The sequence below is a fragment of the Heloderma suspectum genome, chromosome 13, assembly GCF_057233095.1.
Source record: "Heloderma suspectum isolate Gila_16-S chromosome 13, 16-S_ref, whole genome shotgun sequence".
NCBI classification, from domain to species: domain Eukaryota; kingdom Metazoa; phylum Chordata; class Lepidosauria; order Squamata; family Helodermatidae; genus Heloderma; species Heloderma suspectum.
This window is the reverse complement of record NC_139470.1, coordinates 32,788,134-32,805,972: the sequence shown is the minus strand read 5'-3', so window position 1 is coordinate 32,805,972 and position 17,839 is coordinate 32,788,134. Positions and strand designations below refer to the sequence as shown.

The 17,839-nt window shown below is 50.6% G+C and overlaps 1 protein-coding gene across 5 annotated transcripts in view; it reads left to right on the top strand.

Moving 5' to 3' along the window:
* MED15 (mediator complex subunit 15) overlaps positions 1–17,839 on the top strand; it is a 61,063-nt gene that overhangs the window by 24,112 nt on the left and 19,112 nt on the right. For 4 of the 5 annotated variants that reach the window (XM_084819950.1, XM_084819952.1, XM_084819947.1 and 1 more), the window contains exons 5-8: positions 4,909–5,124; positions 11,170–11,420; positions 12,167–12,487; positions 13,634–13,711. In XM_084819950.1, coding sequence (XP_084676076.1) covers positions 4,909–5,124; positions 11,170–11,420; positions 12,167–12,487; positions 13,634–13,711 — 866 coding nt within the window. The remainder of the gene's footprint in view (positions 1–4,908; positions 5,125–11,169; positions 11,421–12,166; positions 12,488–13,633; positions 13,712–17,839) is intronic. The other variant, XM_084819949.1, reaches the window with a different exon arrangement.

Below are 17,839 nucleotides of genomic sequence, written 5' to 3'. Positions count from 1 at the left end.
TTCTTCTGCCTGAATAAATACTTCTAAATATTCAGTTCACAGAGAATATAGTGGAGGGACAGGGCACAACCTCTGCAGCCAACTCCAGTTACTCTGATAGAGGCTGTTGGGTGTGTGCCTGTCATTTTAATTCAGGAGGAAAAATTATCTCTCAGTCCACACTTGTTCAAGACTTGATATTTTGCTTTGACTGGTTCTGTTTTTTGAGTTCTATTTATTATGGAGTACCTAAAAATTATTTCATACCATTTTAAAGGATTAAATTCCCCAAGTAAAAGAAGAAAATTTGCACTCTTATTAAAAAAAGAAAAAACATTCCTGGTGTGTGTGTGTTTTTTACAAAAAACACATATAAAAAAGAGTGAAAAAAATATTTGAGGTGGTTGGGTTTAGGGGAAGTAATTGCAGCTTGTGCAGACAGAAAAAAAAGGAGTGGCAATAATAATTAAATATTACTATATAATAAATAATATGATACCCTTCTTTCTCACATTGATTGGATAAAGGACCCTGAAGGACAGTGTATATTTGGTATAGGTTTCTTAGGTAAAATGCCAGTTCATTTGGGGAATATTTATGCCCCCAACAGTAATCAAAGGTATAAAAAAAATGGATTCATTAGTTCCAACCTTGACAGTAAGGTCTTAATTGGGAGTGATTTAATGGGGTAATTTCTGTCAAGATGGGATAGATCAAAAGGCAGTGCCTCAGCAAATTGTCTCCCCAGAAACTTTCAAGAGAACATTACTCGAAGATACATATCAGATGCTTGGCAACATTATCACCCCTATAGAGAGAGGCTACACTTTTTTCTGTCCTGAATCACTCCTACTCTCACAATGACTTATTTTTTAGCTCACCTTATATAACCCATCCAGTAGAGAGAACTGAGATTGGACCATAGGTTTATGCAGCTCATGCACCAATGAATTTAGAAATTAGGTAAAACAAAGTCTGCACCACAGTTGTGGCATTTAGGGCGCAATCCTGTGGGGATAGTCAGATCCTCTGAACTTGGAGGTGAGCGACTATCCAATGCAGGGTGGATGGAGCACGGAGGGGGTCTTCTCCTCTGCGCTCCAGCTCCCCAGCATTAGCAGCTAGACAGCCGATTTCGGCTGTCTTGCTAGAGCGGGGCAGGGGAGGCTGAGCAGCGCATAGGAGGTGTTGTACTGGCACTTCCTCCTCGCCCCCAGGAGCACCCTCTTTTCCCCTGCTCTTGCAAGTGCGGAGCCAGGAAAGAACCGTGACGTCTATGAGGCGGTGGGGGAGGGGGCAAGGAGGCAGTTTTCTGGGAACTGACCTCAGAGCGCTGGCTCTGAGGTCAGTTCCCGAAAACCAAAAAATCCTATGACATCTAGCCACTGTCTAGCAGACGTAGGATTGCGCCCTTAGATAATTTACAGAATGAGGAGGCGGTATGAACAGTAATAGAGAATTTAGAAGAATATTTTCAACTCAACACTCATTCTGTATCTGATTATACAGGTTTGGGAAACCTCAAAAGCAGTGATAAGAGGTATATTTATACCAAAAGGCATGATACCTAAGGAAGAAATGGGATAAGAACATTTTGGAAATCACAGCTCAGATGACCGAACTTGAGTACGAGCATAAACTAACCTGCTCACAACATATTTATAAAAAACTTGAGGCACTTAGCAAACAATTAGATTTAATCAACTGTATGTCAGTGGAGAAATATTTATGATATTTGAAGTAAAGGTATTTTGAAAAAGGCAATAAGCCGGACAGATTATCGGCATCACAATGGGGAAAAAAGCAATGTAATAACACAGTTGCCCATATTAAGTTAAAACAGGGGTTTCCAAGTTTTTCCACAGGAAAAAGTAGATTTCTTTGTTGTGGGGAGGGAGAGAAAAATAAGCAATACTTATTTCCTTAGTACTCTTTTTAAACCTAAAGTCACTGTATTGCTTTAGGACAGCTTTCCCCAACCTGCTGCACTCCAGATACTTTGGACTTCAGCTCCCATCAGGCTCAGGCTATGTGGCCAATGGACTTGAATGCTGGGCACTGTAGTACAAAATATCTTGAGGGAACCAGGCTGGGGAAGGCTGCTGTGGGAACATAAAGTGGCCTTTCTGTTCCTAAATTAGTATTATGTATAACTTGGTTTGTTCATAAAATTATCATTGCATTTAAACATCTTTTAAAGTAACTCAGTTCATTTGTAATTATTGTCTGAATAAACTATACTTTTAAGTTTAATATACCATACATCATAGTTTTATGAGCAAACCAAGTTATCCATACCATATTTTAGGTTCCTATTTTATGTCTAACCAGAGGGAGCTTCAGCAAGTAGTCCCTGAAACATCTGATTCATCCTAGAAGCCAGAAGCAGCAGGAAGAACTGGGAGCAGAGGAAAACTGGTGTACAGCATCTGTTTCCTGTTCGTAAGGACATTTTGGGAAATTCCTAAAGTTGTTCCTGTCTGTGGGGTGGAGCTTAGGGAAATCTGATCTGAAGGAAAAGCCATTGTGATTTTACTTAGCTGGGAAATGCTCAGTTTAGGAATGGTAAGCAACCATATTTAATTTAAGAACCCTTAAGCAATCTCAATCTTTTATTTGAAGGGCGACATTGTATCCACTTTTGTAAATAAGTTCTGGTTTTTTGTTCATTTTGAAAGGTTGGCTCTAGTGGTGGTGTCAATCCCACACCTACGACATAGGAACCAGGCTACTGAGTTTCTTTTAGGTAGAGAGGGTTTATTCAAGTGGAGGCAGTTAAAAGGTTTTAGAGCTGAGGCAGCATTCCCTGGTGGTGAAGTCTAATTAGGAACTTTATTAAAAACTCTGGCAGTGAGTTCTATAGACCCAAGCCTCAGTTAATTTTTTAAAAAAGATACAGAGGTGGGATAACCCACATGCTGTTCTTTGATATTGGTGGGATAACCTACAGTGTTTTTTTCACATATGGGTTTTAGATTGATTGTTACAGCATCTAACCAGAACAAGCCCGGAAACACAGGACTCTGTAGAACAGAACCCAAACTGTAAAGAGTGCCCATTTTCCTCCATATTATATGGTGGCTCTACTCACATGTTCGGAAACTGAGCATGACTTGGAGCATCTCTAATTGTCTTTCAGTAAAAGATACATTAGATACATAGATACAGAGTTTTTAATAAGGAATGGAAGAAATAACTATGCTGAGAACCTTACAGAGAGGGTTTAAAAAACATTTTCCCCCATGGCTTCATTATTTCCAGACCATTCACATCTCTAGTCTTTCTACAAAAGTCTTCTTATTACATAGTTTATAGAAATCATTTGTGGGCGAATAAAGGCTGGATAATGATATATATAACACCATGTCTTAAATGTGTAGGAATTGGGTCCTGTGCCTCTGTGGACACACCCAAGAAGACATGAGAGCCGATTTGGAGTCAGAGGGGGAGGGGGAAGGTGCTGTCGAAACCTCAAGCTGGCAAGAGCAGGAGATCAGTGACAACAGCAGTGGTGGGGGTGGGGGTGTCCGGCTGCAGTTGAAACACTTGGATGGTCACCAGCCAAAGGTCTGAGAAACCATGGGAATGTGGGATTCCAACGAGGGGCTGGCAGTACAAGAGCGGGAGGGCAGACGTCTCGCGAGGTGGGAGGAGCGACACCGGATCGCCACCGGATCTCCAGGAGTTCCACGGGGCTGACAGATTGTCCAGAAAGTCCTACCTTTGAAGGCGACTCAGGTTTGGGAGGGGCAGCTGAAGAAGCCCACCTACAGTTTCCTTGCAGCTCTGGTTTACAGTGCTGTAACTTGAAACTTTATTCGGCAAAGCCTGCTTGTGGTCTTCTCTCGAATTATGTTTGTAGATTACACCTGTAACTTGAAGCAATGCTGATCTGTCTTTAGTTTGCATAATAAAAGTCTTTGACTAAGAGTACTACAAAAGAAGCCAAGAGCTAAGTACTTGACAAAATTCTAAAAGAAAATATTTCATAATCCAAAGCCGTTCAATTTTTCCTGATTTTTTCTCTTTTTCCCTGGGCCTTCATGTCTCTAGTGGGAGTGCATACATGCACTTTTAGCTGCTCAGTATCACTGCTTAGTTCAACTGGCTGCCGCTAGATCTTCAGTGAAGGTTCTCTTTCTGGAGCTAGGGAATTGTCCCAACAATTGCACTGTACTTTGCAGGTGTTCAGAAGGTCTCAAAAGGGCTGCATGACTGCAGAAAGTCGCATCCCACCTCCCTTCCCTTCCCTGCCCTCCCCAGCTCCATGCGCAAGAGGAGGCTGTGGGAAGCTCATCTGCGTCATGCTGTGCTTCCAGGGAACTCCAGGCCCCTCCGAAGCAAAGCGTGACTGCTGGGACATCCCCCCAGTCCCAAACCCCAAGGGGATGGGCAGGGGTGTATCCATATCACATGCTTCCAAGGTGCTTGCAGTGCCTATGAAGAGCAGCACAGCAGGAGGAGTGATCCCTCTCCTCCTGCTTTCCTCCAGGCTTGGAAGGAGGGCTGGAGCTCTCTTACGCTGTGCTTTGCGCGTGCAGCACAACAGGCCCCCGGCCCCTCCCTGGGCTGGTGCGGGGGGTGCTGCCCCGACCTTGTGCCCTTCCAGGGGTGCTCCAAGTGCCTTCGAAGTGCAGGGTGAGGCCGGGGCAAGGCCCTTTCTTACCCTTGTGGGTGGGCTGGGCCGTGCGTGTGTGTGGCAGTCTCGCATTTTGGGCTGCCACTATGGGCAGGAGGTCTGGTGAAAAGCCTGTGGCGGCCAGCGACTTGCGTGGGCTCCTTGGCTGGGCTTGCCCAGTGGTGCTGAGCGTTGCAGGCAGAGGCTGCTGCGTGGCTCCTTGTGTGGTCAGGCCAGCTCCGGGATTGAGCAGGCACAGCAGCAAGCCGGCACCCGAGTCCCTTTCTTGGGGATCCTGCTTTTTTCCACAGATCCGATGAATGCACTTCAGAACCTCACCGGCGGGCCACCAGCAGGAGCAACTGGCATGGGAATGTCTTCTCGTCCTCAGGGAGGCCCCCTGGGTGGGATGAGTGGGCTCGGACCCCCCATGGGGCAGCAGATGAGTCTTCCAGGGCAGCAGCCCCCAGGAACTGCTGGGATGGCCTCTCACGGCATTCCAGGCATCTCTGCAGCCAACCAGCCAAGTAAGTATTTGGAGAGTCTTTTCCTTTGTGAGGAAGAATTGTAGGCACCTGTAGACTTCCATCGCTGCAAACTGTATGGGTGGGCAAAATCCAGAGGACCTAAAGGGGAAGCCTGCAGCTTCGGGTCAGGTGGGTGAGACGTTCCTGCCTTCAAGCTGTGTCTGAGAGTTTAATGCAGGGGTAGGCACCTTTTTCAGGCCTATGGGTGCATGTGGCATTTTTTTTCAGGGCTCTGGACACATTTTCTTGTGGCCCCCCTTCCCTGGATTCTCACTTTTCTGCCTCCCTGTCTCTGGATTCTCTCTGTTCTCTCCCTTGCATGTTTTCCACCCCCAGCCCTTTCCTGGGACATCTTCTTCTGGTCTTCCAACTTCCTGCTTCGTTGCTGCTGAGGTGATTGCAGACACAGGCATCAGAAGCAGGGTGGAATCTTGAACAAGGACTGGGGAAGGTGTGCAGTGGGGGCGGGGTAGGTAGGTGTATGTGGGGAGCACAGGGGGGTCTGGCAGGCACCATATTGCCGACACCTGGGTAATGGGATTGGTCAGCCTTTACAAGTTCCACTTACTGGCTCATTTTAGCCCGTGCTATGTAAAAACTAGGCCGCGGTGGCTTAGTGGTTAAGACGCTGAACTGCAGACCGGAAGGTCGGCAGGACAGCAGTTCGAGACCCAAGTGTTGCGTGACGGAGTGAGCTCCCGTCTTCACTCTCAGCTTCTGCCAACCTAGCAGTTTGAAAGCAAGAAATTGCAAGTAGATAAATAGGTACCGCTTCAGCGGGAAAGGTAACAGCATTCCGTGCACCTCGGTGTTCAGTCATGCCGGCCACATGACCATGGAAGTGTCTTCGGACAGCGCTGGCTCTTCGGCTTAGAAATGGAGATGAGCACCACACCCTAGAGTCAGACATGACTGGTTGGGGACACCTTTTATGTAAAAACTGGGGAAGATGGCGACTTGACGTTCCCTCTTCTGAGAGAGACCACCATCTGCCACTTTTTAACCATCTCTTAGGGTTAGCAAGAGAGGAAGCCACCTTCCTCTGTTCCATCTCTCTAGCTCAGTATTGTCTCCTGCTGGGGACAATACTGAGCTCTGGGGACAATGCTCTAGCTCTCCAGCCAGAGAAGGATCTTTTCACCTGTCCTTTTTTTAGCTGGAGACGCTGCCGGGGATTGAACCTGGACCTTCTGTATGCAAAGCAGGGTCTTGGCCTCTGAGCTAGGATGTGGCCATTCTTTTATGCTGCAATGCTATGCACACTTTTTTGGAATGCGGCAGGCCTTAGTAGCCAGCTAAGCGTTCCTGAGGGAGCACATCACAGGAGCTGCCTTATGCCAGCCCGGATTGTTTGTCCGTCTAGCCCAGAACTGTTTCCTCTGACTGGCCATGTCTCTCCGGGGTCTCAGGCAGAGATGGAGCTTCCCCATTACCTGCTACGTGACCCTTTCTTAACTGGAGATGCTGCTGGGTATGGAGCTTGGGAGTCTGAGGTGTGGCCCCTCCCCCGTCGATGGGGGTTGATGGGTTGCAGGCCCTGAACTGTGGCAGAGATGGATGGATTTCTGCGCTCTGTGGATGAGTCTGGCAGGAGTTCCGGTCAAGGAAACCAGCAGCGGATGGTCAGCTGTGCCTTTGCTGTTGTGTTTGGGACTGGAAATGGCTGAGGACTGGCCCACGGTCCCACCTAGAAGAGCGCCATGCCTCTTCTGTCCATACACGTAACTTAGCCGCAGAAAGGCATGGGAACTGGTCCCAGCCACCAGTGTGGCGGCGGGTAGGGGTGGGGTGGGGTGGGGCTAAGCTCATAAGGACCCCGCACGTGATGTTCTGAAGGTCTCCCTTTGCAGGACTGTAGGGAGACGTTGGATGTCATATGCAGAGCCTTTTTGGAAAATACATAGATTCCAGTATGGCAGCATTTCTGTTTGTTTTACAAAAATGTGAATGGTGTTTGTTCTGTGAGTTTTGAGGTTGAGGATTCCATTTTTGACCCAGGGGTTCAGTGTGTCTGACACAACTTCCTTCAGTTCTAATGGCACACCAGAAAGGGAACATGAACATGAAGTACTAAAACAAAGTATTGCACTTTAAATAATATTGAATTTTTAAAATGTATTTTAATATTCACAAGCAGATGGTTCAGCTTCAAAATCTGCAAACACTAGAACCAGGAAGCCATTTTTACTTGGTGTCCATATTAGAATCTGTATATTTCCTAGATGTCTCCACATCTGAAATTGGCTATAAACTGTTATGCAAGTCCTGCAAGATTAGATCTTCTTGCCACAATGGTCTTCCATCACCTAGTGGCCCAATGAACGTTGAAAGCTGGTTGCCGTTGTGCATTGTATACTCACATCCGCCCATCAGTAGTGAGTGCTGGAATTCAGAACACATGAATGAACTTGCTTATACTTAAAAACCTTGATTATTTCTTAAAAACCCTTGAAAACTAATATGCTTTCAAAGGCAGCTTGTCTTTGAGCAGGTACAGAGGCTGTGTCTTTGGCGAAGGGGGCTGCATTGTAGTTGGCTGTGGCAGTTTGGGGGCTTTCTTCCTCCATATGCATACCAGGATTTTGGGTCAGCTTCTCTTGTGCCATGAATTTAAGAATGTTGTGTGAGTGGAAAACCATTCATTCCTGTAGAGGGAAATTTTTGGATTCAAGCCTAAATTTAAGAAATTGCCAGGGTGGATTTATTTTAGATTAAGACTATTTAAAACTGTTTTTAAAATTGTGCCTTCCTTGTGTCTAAAGAGAAGTATATTCGACTTCTGGGGTCCCCAACATGCCACGGTACCCCTGGGCACCTTCCTTGGCACCTGCCAAGCCCCCCCCCCCATTAAAAGAAAATGTTAGTTCTTCGTGGTTTCTGTGCATTCACACATATGGGCTCTGTGCCTGTGCTGAGTCTCATTCAGGAAGCTTCTGTAGCTGAGGAATGTTTTTGGCAGGAACCCCCACCCACCATCCACTGCGCATGTCTTAGAGGGTTCCTGCCCGTTCCCTCAGTTCTCTTTCAACTGCCATAGTGGATAGTCTGTTCGGAGCGTCCTCTCTGTGGGAAAGAGATTCGCAGTGGGGTTTTTTCTGCTACTGCTGAGGACATTGTTTTTTCTTGCTATTCTTGTGTTCTCCCCTGTCTTCGTTGTTCCACCCTCCAAAACACACACACTTCCTTCGTCGTTTGTCCGTCCATTGACCGCAGCTGCATGTTACTTCTGGCCACAAATGCACCTTTTCGTAAGTGTGTCAGGTGTGGGAGCAAGTTGCCCCACACTGACCCTCACTCCCTCTGCCTTTTTTGTTTGGGTGAAGGCCACCTACCCAGTTCCTGCTCCTTGTGCCAATTGTTTACTAAACAGGCGGGAAAGAACAGATTGGACAGGCTCAGGGCAATGCTGTGGAGAAGAGCGTTACTGCATATGGATCCAAAGAAGGCTGCAGGGTCTTCTCCAAAAGACAAAGCAGGGGCGACTATGTCTTCGGCCAAGTCGATGTCCCTTCGCCCAACAACTTCCATTGAACGTGCTGATCCTCCGACTCTGGGGCACTTCTTAGCGCTCTCGGTCGCGAGACAGATTACCAAAAAGGCAAAGATTCCAAAGTCGTGATCGAATGGCTTTAAAAAACATAAGAAAAAGTTGCCAAAAAATCTTCCAAACCAAAGATTCCAGGACCTCCTCGTTTGCTGGATTCACCAATTCATGTGTTGTCACCGGTACTGACCACTCCAGTCATCAAGCCACTGTCCGCAGTGTCTGAGGGTGAAATCTTGGATTTTTCCCCTCCACTACCAGTCTCTTGGGATTGAGAGATTTCTCCATCCAGAGATGGTCAGTCGCCAATGAGGCAGGAAGCCCTGCATCGCCGCTTCCCACCCCCTCCTCGGGATTGAGAGCATCGGTTCCATCCTGGGCTGTGTCGTTCTCCCTGTGGGGATCACTGCTTTGACTACCACTTTAGGGAGAGGTCGAGGTCTCTACACGGTGACTGGGAGAGAGGTTCGGAATGGTCTTGCTCTCCGCAACAGCCTTGCCATTTCGAGGACTGGCGTACTCTTCAGGACTCCAGATATATGGGAGCAGCCTCACCTGAGGATCTGCTGTAGGCATCGGAAACTGTGTCTCACTCTCCAGGGAGAGATGAGTTCCTCGTGCCTCCATGTGTGCCACCTCGTTCCTCCTCGTTGCTGCATAGTCAATGGGAGCCGCCTAAGCCGACTCAATCAATATCCAGCATCAGAACCACAGCCAATCTCGCCTGCAGGCCCCTTGCCACAAGCAGCCTCACATCATGACTTAGCTGATGATTACCAGTTGGATTCATCTTCATACTCCTCTATCCCACCTTCCATCCCATCTCCGGATGAGGTAGTGGGATCCCAGGAGGGAGCTTCCCCTTCAGAGGAGATGTTCAACTTCGCTCAGCAAATCAGCAGGATGGCCCGTTTTGGGGGCATTGAAATACAGCAGCCGGAGGAGCATGTTCAGGACCCCATCTCCGATGTAGTCCATACCGAATCGTCAAAACCGCTTGCAGTACCTTTCCTCCCAACCCTTTTTCAGACCATTCATCAGTCCTGGAAGGCTCCATCTTACATGGCTCCGTCGTCTAAGTGCCTCAAGTCCTTGTACAGGGTGCAGGAGAAGGACGCAGCATGCTTGTATTTACACCCGCGACCCAATTCCATCATTGTGGAATCAGCGCAGGGATGGTCCCAGAAACCTCATGCATTGCCTGTTGACAAGGAGGGGAGAAGATTGGATCTTTGGGGCAGGAGAATGTATTCCTCAGCTGCCCTGGGACTCCATGTGGCCGATTATCAGGCCATGATGGCCAGATACCAGTTATTCCTGTGGGAAAAAAATGGACTCCCTTTGTGCCTACCTCCCAGAGGACCAAAAGGACCTTGCCAGGGTCATCCATGCTGAGGCTGTTAAGCTGTTGAGACAGCAAATTATTGGCTCTCGGCATGAGGCGGACTGAAGTGCCAAGTTGATGGTTGGTGCCATTGCTCTCAGGAGGCATGCTTGGGTAAGGTCTGCGGGCTTGACTCCTGAAGCCAGGTCCCAAATAAAGGATTTGCCTTTTGATGGCAAAGGGTTCTTTAACTCCAAAACTGACTCGCAAATGGACTCTGTCCAGCAAGCAAAGACAACTGCCCGTAATGCAGGCCTGGGCCCTCAACCCACGCAGCATCAGTACAAGAGCTGCAAGTGGTTTCAGCCTCATCTGTATTCAACCAAGCAACAGTTTGACCGATACCAATGCTACCAGCCTACCCAACAGCAGAAAAAGCAGATTGCTCCATCTTCTAAGTTCCGTCAAGGTTGTGGTAGGCTGGAGTCATCTTCAAAGCATCAACTTTGACTTCCTGATGCTTATCGCCCCCGACCTTCCCAGTCGGCCTCTCAAGGAACTGAGGGAGCGGGCGGGAATCCTCTAGGACATGCGCAGTGGACGGTGGGGGAGGGTTCCTGCCAAAAATGTTCCTCAGCTATAGAAGCTTCCTGAATGAGACTCAGCGCAGGCACAGAGCCCATATGTGTGAATGCACGGATGACCACTCGAAGAACCACAGTTACAGGTAAGCAACCTGCATTTATTTTCTTGGTTACTTCAGCCGCACTAGAAAGCAAGGGTCCAGCTGCCCCACTCTCTTCCTTTGCTTTCCCCAGAATGCCTCTGGGCCATTTTAACTTAGGAAATACTGAGTGCATGAGAGCGATGTAAGGAAAACAGAACGCCTGGGGGGGGAGGTGGCATGGTGCTGTGAACGCCCGCTAGTCCCTTGTCCCCGCCACATCTTGCTTGCTGGTAGATTTTGTTCTTGCCCTACTGTCTGTCTTCCAAAACGCCAGTTCCATAAAATCCAAACTTAAAATTGCGACTCAGTTGGAAACTGAGTAGGTTTGTGCAAGCTTGTTAGATTGGATAATGATGGCAGACCTTGAGCGTCAAGATGCAAGAACCCCAGCGACCTGTCCCTGTCCCCGGAGGTCAGCCGCCCACGCCATGTGTCCCCCGTCCTCCCCAGCCCAGCTCCAGCTCCAGCAGATGGCGCAGCAGCAGCAGCAGCAGCAGTTCCAGGCGCAGCAGCAGCAGCAGCAGGCCGCTCTGCAGCAGCAGCAGTTCCAGGCCCAGCAGACCGCCATGCAGCAGCAGTTCCAGGCGCAGCAGCAGCAGGCTGTGGCAGCGGCTCAGCAGCAGCAGCAGCAGATGCAGGCTGTGCAGCAGCAGCAGCAGCACATGCTGAAACTGCAGCTGCATCAGCAGAGCCAGCAGCAGGTAATGGAGGAAGTGGCCTCTGTGGTTTCTGAAGGAGGGTCTGGACTGCAGACTGCTCCTGGATGTGCTGTCCTTGCCCGGGACCTCCCTCCCAGGCACACATGTGCGGCCCCCTTCTTGAGAGATGTGTAGGAAGAGAGGGATGGAGCAGATCTGTACAGTGAAGCCCACGTAATCAGTTCACTCTTGCAGGTAGTGTAGCGAGTTGCCTTCTCTACGTTTGTGGCATAGCCAGAGGGTTGTGGTGCACAGGGAGGAAGGCAAGACATGGGGCATTGGCCAGGTTGCTCTGTTAGCAGCCCTGGTCCACATCTGCAAAAGAGGCATTTAACTGAGGAGAGGGTGGGAGTGCAACCGTCTCCTCCTTTAAAGGGGGAGACGTTGAATGCTGCACGTACATGAACGTGGTCCACCCTCTCCCAGTATATTGAAGAGGAAAGCGCCTTCCACAGAGCGCAGATAGAAACTGAACTGCTAGAGTTCTTTGGATGTGCCCTTGGTTGGTGGAAATGGATACTTGGTGTTGATAGCAAAGGCAGAGACAGGCGTAGGCTGATGGGCTCTCCAGGAGTTCCTGGTGCTGCTGGCTGCCTTTTGGGCATGCAGACAACCCAAGGCTTTTGTGGGATCCTTGGCCCACCACTGTGTCCTCTTTGCTCTCTGGCAGCACGAGAGCCTCTATGCTGGCTGTATAGGTCGAAGTGCAATGGTTGCCGTGCTTTTCCTTCAAACTTTTCCTCTTTTAGATGCAGCAGCAGCAGCAGCAGCAACTGCAGCGAATTGCTCAAATGCAGCAGCAGCTACAGCAGCAGGCAGCTCAGGCTATACAGGCCCAGCAGCAGCAGCAGCAGCCGCCGCCACCGCCCATTCCGCAGCAGACACCCCCGACACAGCAGGTTATGCAGCAGCAGATGCAGCAGATGCAGCAGCAGCAGCAAGTCGCACAAGCTCAGCCACCTCCACTTCCACCACAGCCAATGGTGTCTCAGGCACAGACCATCCCAGGGCAGATTCCTAGTCAGGTCCTGCCTGTCACCCTCACCCCCCAGCAGCTAAAAGCCATGCAGGTAAGTGCCCCAGCCAGCCAAGCTCAGTGGCTGAGCCGACACCTTGCATGTGTGAAGGCTCTCCACGTCTCCTGCTCAAGGGGCCTTGGGGCGCAGGGCCAGGGAAGGCTCCCTCGGCCTGTAGGAGGTGGGTGGACCAGTGGTGTAAGGCTGCTCCTTGAGTCCGCTGGCCATGAGGCAGACCATTCAGTTGCTATGCGCATGCTGCTGCTGCTGGTCACTTGCTTCTGCTGTGCTTTATAGCTTGGCACAGCCACCATTCCTACCTGCAGCACCTGCAGCAATCCTGTGTTGCACATTAGCCTGGGGATGCTGTGTGGTCTCCACTTAGGATGCTTCTGCACAGCTGGCAAATTCCTCTAAGAACCATGAGAATCTCTGTTTTCTCTTTCAGACTTTTCTTTTTTTTAAAGCTCCTAGCCCTTATGGGTGCATAGATACTCTAAAATGTTTCAACTCCAAGCAGATACAGGAAACATGAAGCTCTCCTTGAGTTTTTTGGCTCTTGCAATGTCGAAGCCTGGACAGTTCATTTTACTTGCAGCGTATTTCTCTATCAGAGCTTTAATAGCAGACTCATGTTTGTGGGCAGCCATTTCAGGATACGAACATTGCAGAATAAATGCAGCTCCCTTGACAGCTCTGCTTTATCAGCATGGCCAGTGGCCCAAGGGCATCAGCTGTGGCTGCTTGGCTCAGGATATGTTCCAGAGCAGCCAGCCCACTCACCCCTCTGCTCCTGTCCCCCTTTGGAGTGGCCTGGGACTTGCCATTGACGTGGCTTCTATGCCACATCTAGGCCACGCGTGGGCTTCCACCATCAGTTAAGGTATTTTCACTCATGCATCTTTTGCCTGCTCTAAAATCCCAATTTTCCACCAAGGAAAGTCCTATTCTGGTTTTAAGATAAGCCACTGTGGATTTGCCTCTTTGGGAGCAGGCCTGGAAAAAGCCTCTGCCTAAGAACAGCTGGTGCTAGTCTGGCTCTGAGTGTGGCGCGCTTCATGGGCTCAGGCGTCACAGAGCTGTAGGAGGCAGGTGGGGTCTTCCAGGTTTCTGGGAGGCCCTTGTGTGTTTCATAGAGGGATGTGTGATTGAATCAACCCAAAGTTATGTAGAACTCCAGCCTTTGTTTTGTTATTTAAGGTAAGAGCTTTGCAGCAGCAGCAGCAGCAGCAAGCAGCAGCCCAAGCCCAGGCTGCTCAGATGGGAGCTTCAGGCCAGGTAAGCCCCCCTGGAGCCCAAAGAACCAGCCCAGGCCAGTAGGAAGTTGCATGCACAGCCACAGGGAGTGTGACGGGGGGCCTCCCGGCGGACGTTTGGGGAAGGGGGGTGTCCCTCTTTCCCTGCCAGTCCCTCTGTCCTGAGTCGAGGCAGGATCTCATGTCTGGCCAGACAACTCCAGCCTGCAGTGCCAGAGACCTGTACAACGTTTGCAGCCTCTGGCCATGGCCAGGCTGCAGGACTACGCCGGGGTTTTTCCTTGTTGCTTCTGCAATACTGAAGGCCATTTCTTTCCCTCCTGTTCCAGCAACGCCTGAGGGAGTGCTTTCTTTTGCCCAACAGCAGGCTTGCTTGGGTGCCCCTCTATGGACTCCTCCCTCCTCCTCTTCTTTCTGTTCTGTTCTGTCTTGTGAGCTTTAAGAAGCTGTCATGCTTGGATTAGAGCCAGTGAACAGGAGATGGCATGTCCGTTGAGAACAGCCATACAGCCATGCTCATGCTGGACTCAAGGCTACTTCTGGCCGATGATGAGGCTGGGAGGGGGGCTCCCGGGGTATGGGTGTGAAGGGGAAACTCCTGAGACATGGAACTCTCGCAGGCCTCTCCCTGTCTCCAGGGTCTGGCTTATTTCTTGGGTTTTACCTCTGGCTTCTGAAGCACTTTGCAAATGGTGGTAAGTCACAGCGATGGCTGTGCAGGCTGCAAGTAGTCAAGCTACGTTGGTGCCAGAGCTCAGACAAGAGCAATCCATCCTGCAGGCCCCTGATGCTTTCGCCCTCAAGACACCGAGGGCCAGCCTGGGTGTTGCCATTGTGTTTCTGCACTCCGGGCGTGGTGGAAATGTAGGATCCGGGCAGGCTCCCCAACAGGCCAGGCTTGGCAATGGCAGGCAGACCTACTCGGTCACCCAAAGGGGTCTCCAGTGCAAAAGCTTCTCACCCCACCTGCTGTCGTGCAAGCTGGATCTGTTCTGAGAATGGATGCATCTTCCTAGGCAGCCTCAGTCAGCAGCTGTCTCAGGGAACCTTTCTGCTGCTGTAAAGGGTGGCAGGGCTCCACTGGCGATATGAGAGGCCAGCTGAGGACAGCAAGGGATTCTGAGCAGCACAAGAGGGAGCCAGTGACTGGTCTGGGGGCTGTGTGGGGAGGGACTAGATACCCTCCTGGAGGAACAGAAGGGTGAGTGGAGGAGCGTGTATGGGGCAGTTGGGGACCTCTCTGAAGCTTAGCTGAAATTGGGGAGCATCATGGCCTGGAAGAGAAGTGGCTGCTGGGCTGGGCGCTCTGAGGTGGCAGGTGGGGGAGGCAAGGCGCATCTTTCAGAGCTAGCTGGGGTAAAGGATCTGCGGGCAGTCCTCAGGTGGCTGGGGGTTGGTGGCTAAGGTCCCAGCGGCCCTTCTCTTTCCCTAGTAGGCCCTTTTCAGGCCACACGGTTGTACTGACACGGGATCAACCTGCCTCCACCCACTTACTCTCCATTAATAGTTACGTAGTTAAGGCCCTCATGATTCCCACATTGTCTCCCTCCCCGCATTCTAGACAAAATCAGGATTTTGGGAACTGCCCGGTGGGAGGAGGGTGGGAGCCAAGCTCCAGTGAGAGCAGCTGAGCTTGCCAGCAGGCGTGTCTCCCCTCAGTAACAGGGTGGATGCCAGGAGGGGCAGGGGCCCTGCCCACACGTGCAGGTGGTGCCGGTGACTGCACGGCTGTGGCATGGCAGTGGTGTGCTTGGCCTCCTGCAGCGTGGAGGGGAGAGGCGGCAGGCGCAGGGGCTTAGAGGTGGGGATCCAAGGAGCACGTGTCTTCCGTGACTTCTCCCCCCCCCCCCCAATGACAACAAACTTTTGGGGAAAGTTAGGCTTCTCGGGGAGCTGAATGGCTGTTTCTGTTGCCTTCTGGGTGACTTTTGTTCATTCAGTGTTGATCCAAGTAGCTCTCCAAATGGTACATACCATCATTTTCTACCTGTACAACCCTAGCATGGCATCTGGTTCAAGGTGGTGTGTTTTTTCTTAGTTGGCTTTACTGTGGCAGTGGCAGCTACTGACAGTATTATAAAGCTCCTTCTGAGTTCTAGATTGCCTGCTGTGGATGTCCAAGCAGAATCCTGTCCCTGTTGGTGTGAGGAGACATCCAAGAATGGAGGGAAGTCCCTCCAGGCAAGGATCACGTGGCCACAATGCGTTGTCTTGGGCCTGCTACGCTCCATCTCCACCCCAGCCCTTCCCTTCCTTTCTCCCAGCACAGAGCTATCCTTCCGCTCTCTTGAGCTGTTAGCATTCCTTCCATTTGTTCTTCTGTCTCCTTTACTAACGCAGTCCCCTTTTCCCCGCCCTGCTCTTTTTGGTCTCCTGACTCCTTCAGCCTTAAAAAACCAAGACGAAGCCTTTGTACTTTGACCTCTCGGTGTTCCTTCTCCAGCTTGCTCCTCTTGTCGAGCATGGCCAGTGCCTTGATAAGTCCAACAGGCCTACAAAACGAAAAGGTCCGGCTGTCGCCCACGTCCGGGTAGTTCAGGGCAAGCAGTGTGCCCAGCGGGCTAACTCTCAATCCGGGCTGCCTGCAGCTGTTCCGCCTGCAGCTGCTGCTGTTGGGGCAGCTCTTCTCCAGAGCCCCATGGATCCCTCTGATACCACTCCAGAGGGTGCCGGGCCAGCCAAGCCTCACAGCCTCTTGACAGCCTTGATTACGTGCCCGAGTGACCCGTCAAGGCAGCTTCTCCGGGCTCACAGACCAGCCTGATGAAGTCGCCCGCAGCCGCGCCATGGGCAGCCACCATCACACCGGCTGAAGCTAGGCCCCCCTCTCCACCACAGAGGATTTGAGGAAGGGAAACAATGGCAGGGGTGGAGAGGCAAGATGGCACCTCCTCGGCCATCTCTGTGTGCCAGAAAGACAAGCCGTTTCGCCACCTGGAAGGTGCTGCGCTGGTGAGCAAGGCCTCTTCTTGCAAGCAGCCAGTCCCACCGCCTTCCTGTTTTGTTTCCATTAGCAGTATTTATATACCGCTTCTCATTTGAAACAAATCCTGCCTCTCCCAGTGCGGCCAGCAGATCAGTAGCCAGCAGGACCTTGGGAAGCACCAGCAGCTTATGGGATGCCCCTACTCTCCAGCTAACATACGTGGAAAATCAGTTTGTCCAGACAATCCAGAGGATAGTAGTGAGTGGAACCACAGGCCATCTTCTGCATCAGCAGCATGCACAGCAACAGCATGATTGGTGGGTATGCGGAAGTGACAGAGGTGGCCCTCCCTCTGACTCCTCCTGGACATAGAAGCCAAAAAGGCAAGAGGGCCCCTAAGCCTGAGCATTTGGCTACAGTATGCAGAGCCCCTCCTTGGAAGACTTGGCCACAGAATCTCCTTGCCAATAAACAGGACGTCGTTTATCTCTCCAGGGGAATGAGGTAGTGAATTTGAGTCAGTTAAATCTCAACCCAATCTGCAAGATTGATCCAAGAAGGAGGAAGGGAGTGGTCAGACCACAGCCAGGTAGAAGAGATGGCCAGTGCTAGAGTATTTGATAGTGATCATTTTCTTCCTTTGTTCTCCAAGGCCATAACCTCCTTTAGTCTACAGTCCAGTTCACAAACTAGCTCACGGCACACTGCTCAGCCAATCACTGAGGCAGGACACGAGCCACACCCATCTTCCCATGACTGAAGGCACCAAAGAAGGCAGTAGTCTTTCCTCTGACAAATGAGCCAAGGCAGAATTGGCAGCCACACTACAGAGAAGGAGGTCTGTCAGGGTAGCTCAAGAGCTCTATTCATTGTTAGAACAAGCTATGGAGGACCTAAAGAGCCGATGTGGTGTAGTGGTTAGTTTTGGACTCGGACTGGGGAGACCTGGGTTCAAAGTCCCTGCTCAGCCATGAAGCTCAGTGGTGTCAGGATTCCCGCTCCCCCCAGCACACACGCCTAGGCATTCTGACATCAGACACCCAAATCAGGGAGATTTCTTTATTGCAGGAAATCCCAGGGCAAAAGCTTAATGGCTACACTCTTCAGAAATCATATAGCTGACGGTCAGTAGCTATAGGTACTAAGTAATTCCAGAACAGTCCAAAGCTAAACACTACCAGCGTGACTGAGATCCTCATCAATGTGGTTTCCCTGCTGCCATCT